Here is a 5,237-nt window from a genome sequence, read left to right as displayed (position 1 = left end):
CATGAAGAATTAGTAACGGTAGAAGATTGATATTTGGGAAGATGCGTGGGTCCCAAATTTTGTTGATAGAATAGTTATCACTCTTAATGGGGGACATCTCTTGTCTAAGGTCTCTAATTTTGTTGATCCCATCACTAATAGTTGGGACGAAGACTTGGTCAGACAACATTGTGGCCAATTGATGCACAATGTATTCTCGCAATTCCTCTTCTGTTTCTTGATATATGGGATGTTATTGCATGGAGTTTCACAAGAATGGGACATCCACCGTTCGTTCACCTTATTTTGTTGAATGAGATCACCAACATGGGAGCAAGCTCAAACAAACTTATGTGATGGGATAAATCATTGTCAATCCTATTTGGTGTGATATTGGAAATTATCTTACTCGGCAAATGTAAAAAAATAGCGCATGTTGCATGTCACTCTTCCATGTCATGTTACACTTGCAAATAGACATTTGAAAGTGTCGCCTCATTGCCCTTATTCTTTTAATGGTCCGGAGGACACTAAGCACCTTTTGTTCAAATGCAAAAAAGCTAAGGAAGTTTGGAGATTGTTGGGTTTTGTAGGATCGATAAGTATGTATAGAGAGGAAGGAAATAGACTACTAAGCCAAAATATGGACTCTTTTTCCAATTTTTCTTTCCTTGGCAATTTTAGGCTCTTCTAGCAATCTATAAAGCACCCTACACATGCAAGTCTGTAAGAGTAGAGGCAGCGGAAAGTAAAGATATGCAAGTGAAAGTAAACAAGTAAAGTTAGAGATACACAAACACAAATTGGTCAGTGAAGTTCTTTCCCATGGTTTGGATAGTGGGCGCTATCTTACATATCCACGTTGATGGAGCCTTTGATTCATGAAGGGTCTAAGATCACAAGGATCTTGGTTGCAATATTCCACAAAGGAATGGTGAGGACACTCGCCCATGAAGGATCCATGAAGGAGAAACCAACCTATTCCACCATGGCGTAAGCCCATGAAGAACTAGTTTCACTAGGGTAGATCTTCACAAAGTAGGCGATCTCCAAGCCCTTACAAATTTCTTGGGTTCTTCACAAACTAGAAGACTTCCAAGCACCGAGCCAGTCGAGGAGGCACACACCCTCCAAAAGTAACAATATAGAGGTAGCTTGGTGATGAATCCCTTACTTTTGTGCTTCAAAAGTTAATCCCCTCGACACTTAAATTCTCTCAAGGTATGGCTATTCGATTAGAGAAGTAGGAGTGGAAATTAAGAGAGGATTAGATCTCAAAGGATTGGCTTGAATGGTTGGAGTAGAAATCTCTTTGAAATCAACACAAGGAGATGAAGTTCTCTCTCAGAACATGTGATGGGGCCGGAGTTTTCTTAGAGTAAACTGATGGGATAGGTGGGGGCATAAATAGGAGGGATCAGATTTCTGACTGGATCTTTTGATCAAGACTTAATGAAGATGCATCTTTTGATTAAGACTTGCTTAGGGGCTCAGCGAGTGTAGTCCTAAAAGACGCTAGCGGGAAATTTATTTTTGGGGTTAATTGGAATATTGATTGGTGTGTTGATGTCCTGACTGCCAAAACTTTAGTGCTAAGATTTGGTTTTTCTCTTGCACAAAGGGCGGGTTACAATCGCCTACTTATTAACTTTGATAATTTGGAAGTCGTTGGTACTACGAAGAATGGAGGACGTTCGACGGGAGCAGCGGCGGCAGTTTTCGACGATTGCTATTGTATAGCTTGTGATTTTCCTCTTAGTAGTTTTGAACATTGTAACAGGGATGCTAATAAGGTTGTTCTTGAGCTTGTTAGATTGGCTAAAGTTTCTAAACAATGATTGGTTTGAGGAGCCCATGAGTGAAATTGTATCTCTCCTAATAGACGATGTCACTGTTATTTCGAATTAATAAAGTGGTTTTGTTTCATAAAAAATAATTCAAGTCGGCATGTAACAAGATGAGGTTGATAAATATCTACCACCCATCTTGAGTGGGAGTATTGAATATTTTGTGTGTGCGTGTGAGTTAAATATGGCCCATTAGGCCAATATGTGTCTACATATAGCTATGTTGAGAAATAGAGAGGAGTGGGATTTTCAGATATTTCCATAAGAATCACAAAATCCCATGATGGAGCGGTACTCTCTTTGCTGAAATGATTGTACTGACCGTCTGTCTATTGCAAGACACAATCATGTGCTTCTGCCTGATTAAAACTTAAACTCCAGGCAAATTATGCATTTGCTTAACCCTTTTTGGTTTGGCCAAAATACCACAGAGATATACTGATCTCTTTAACGTACTGATATCTACGCAGAAATATTACTGATTGTCAGCTCCGCTGGAACTATAATGCAAAAGGTTTTTTTCGTAATTCTAGTTTGTTTGAAAGGTCGAGGCCATCAAAGCTGTTGTCAAAACTTTAGAGAACATACATCACTTGCCACATAAACTGGTTGAAAGGACTTGAGTGCAGTCCCCAGTTAGTTTCAACATTATGCCACCTAATTAGCCCACAAATCACAAGGACATTACGTGACCTGGCCTGGCCTGAGAAATCATGGAGAAAAGAGGGGTCCATAAACCTTGCTTGAAAAATTCTAAGTTCATGGTCCAGAAGAATTATTCAGATCCAACGAAATCACTAATGACAAAACAGGAAGTAATCATGTATGCTATATATTTTACCCTGCATAATTGTTTCACTATTCATGCCACTATTGAACAGGCCACTCCACACTCCTCATACTTCTTCTAGTTGCGGTATTTCATTCACCCCCCAAAAAGGTATATACATGTACCAGCTCTCTTGCGATAATATTTTTCAAGAAGTCAAAATCCAACACCTGAGAACTAACTCACAAATCCTTCTGCTCTTTCTTCTTCTTCCGGCAGCCCTTGAAGCTAAGCTTCCAAGCAGAGCAAGCGAAGCAACCTGGCTTGGCTGGCTTCTTTGCTTTCTCTACTTTCCCAGAAGGATTCAGATGTTCTTCAGCATGAATGTTGTTCCCTGTCTCGCTACCGGCATCAGTAGTGGCATCATGCTCGTCATCGTACTGCTGCTTTTCCTGAAGCAGCTCAAGGAGCCTCTGCTTCTTCTCTGTCAGCGAAGGAATGTCCGCAGATATCCGCGCTGCGAATGATGTTTGCGTCTGGTGATCTGGTGTGCTACCTCTTGAAGGAGTGAAGTCTTGAGGATCCGGATGAACAGAGATGTTAGGATGTGAGAAGTTGACACCAATCATACCATTCATTAAAAAAACAAGAAAATATGATGTTTTACCTCCTCTCACGCTTTGGAAATCATCTTCACTGTCCGAGTCTAACCACGGCCTTGCCTCGAAGAACGACTCATCTCTGCTTCCTCCTGGCGTAACAATCAGTAGTGAATGGATCAATGGTTGATGTTATGATCCTAGGACTGAAAATATTATCTTCTCCAGTTTTTTTCCAATTGTCATTAATTCAATTAAACTACTAGAGCAAAGGAGCATTTCATTAGAAGCAAACTACTACAGTAGTAGTCTCGTCGTTTAACTGTAACTTCAGTTAACGATGAGGCATGGAAGAACAAGAAGCGCGAAATAAAACCATGAGAAACCACTGTTGTGGCCTATAGGCAATAACACTGATCGATGATATTTAACAAGTCAAATAATTAGCCTTTTTCAGATTAAGACGTTTGGCCAGAAAAAGTGAAAGGCGAAAGCTAGCTTTATTCGTATTCAGATAGAAAAAAAAATGTGTCCTGATGATCAACTTTGCAGTATTTTTTATGGAGAAAAGTTTGATTGTGGAGCTTCTATTTGACTTCCTGTTGAAACTTTCTTTGACCATTGATCATATCATGCCTTGCCTTTTGACGGTAACATTAGTTTGATGTTACTGTATGTTGTAGATTTCAAGAAGCCAGCATAGTACTAGTACCTGATGGAGCAAAAGAGTAGGACATGAGATGAAAATGGCAGCAGGACAGGACTCATCCGTCCGAAAGGCATTAGCTCCGATACTGTGTGAGTGCGACCCATCACAATCGCATTCAGAGGTATGTTGCCTAGCTACCACATGGCATGGTAGGTGCACCTAGCATGCGCAGGAATGAATAAATCTGATGGGAGGTACAGATTGCATTGATCTTCCTGATCATCCTAATCGAACGCCGAACGAGACAAGAACCGACTATACAGTTAGCATAATTCAATTCTGATTCTCAACCCAACCAATCCCTGAGTGTGGCAGGATAACTTAGTTAATTTCGTGGGAGCAAGCAGCCGTCCCACTAAATTCTTTGTGGTCGGTCCAAGATTGATTAGTTATAAACAGAAAAGGGAAGCACTAGGAAGAAGAATCAATCTTTGAATCGAATCAATCTTTGTGGTCGGTCCAAGATTGAACGGAAATGAAGAAAGTAACGGTTTCCGCAGAAGATGACCTACGTACCATTCTCTGTGCCGTAGCGATCTGGGCTAGCGACGATACTGATCGTCGCCCGGCCGCCGCCGGCCGCGGTGTCCGGCACGGCGGCCGTGGAAGAAGCGTCCGGCGGCGCGGACGCAGGCTTCTTCCGGATCCTGAACCTCATGTTGCCGGCGGACCGGAATCAATCTTCAGAGTATCGACCACGGCACAACACCCCCTCCTCTCCTCCCTCCTGCGGAGGCAGTTTCTGACGGCGCGCGCGTAAGAGAAAAGCAAGTAGTCGAGATTTTGTACTGAGCATTGGAAGGCAGGGGAGGAAGAAGGAGAGGGAGAGAGGCAGGCAGGGGAAGTTGCTCCGGGAGGGACGGACGCGTTGTCCTGTCCCGGTGTCCCGCGGCGCGTGCGTGTGCGCGTGCGAGGAGGAAGGAAGGGAAGTCGGTACGGTAGGGGAGGGGGGCGATCGTGCCGCCGTGTGTAGCGCGTGCGCGTGGCGTGGTGGGATGATGGATGCCAATGGCATTGGCGTGGCGCTTCCCTTCCCTCCGAGAGTACGGGACTGGACGTGGGGGCCCACTTACGAGCCGGCTGATTTGGCATGCCATGGCCAAGGAAGGATTTGAACAGGTATTATTTGACAGCGGGCGGCCGCGTACTCCATACAGCAGTACGTACGAATGCCAGTTGGGAGGAGCGCTAACTACCAAATACTACTATGGTGGTCGACCCTGTCCAATTATTAAAAAAAAAATGAAACTCCATGGGCACTAGCACCCACGGTTTTATTGATATAGAAGAAGCATCCCTCATGAGAATTCCAGAAATTCGTCCCCGACGTGGAT

General features: G+C 43.5%; 1 protein-coding gene across 1 annotated transcript; it reads right to left on the bottom strand.

Annotated features, from left to right (window-relative positions):
• Window positions 1-2,565: 2,565 nt before the first annotated feature.
• LOC123189030 (uncharacterized protein At3g27210) lies at window positions 2,566-4,874 on the bottom strand. The gene is made up of 3 exons (XM_044601351.1): window positions 4,420-4,874; window positions 3,263-3,346; window positions 2,566-3,169 (listed from the first exon to the last, which is right to left on the bottom strand). The coding sequence occupies exons 1-3, from the start codon at window positions 4,559-4,561 to the stop codon at window positions 2,838-2,840; spliced, it is 558 nt and encodes a 185-aa protein (XP_044457286.1). The 5' UTR covers window positions 4,562-4,874; the 3' UTR covers window positions 2,566-2,837.
• Window positions 4,875-5,237: the final 363 nt, after the last annotated feature.

Source organism: Triticum aestivum, chromosome 2A, assembly GCF_018294505.1.
Source record: "Triticum aestivum cultivar Chinese Spring chromosome 2A, IWGSC CS RefSeq v2.1, whole genome shotgun sequence".
In the NCBI taxonomy this organism is placed as follows: Eukaryota; Viridiplantae; Streptophyta; class Magnoliopsida; order Poales; family Poaceae; genus Triticum; species Triticum aestivum.
Note: the sequence above shows the minus strand (reverse complement) of the source record. Positions and strands in the feature narration are given on the sequence as shown.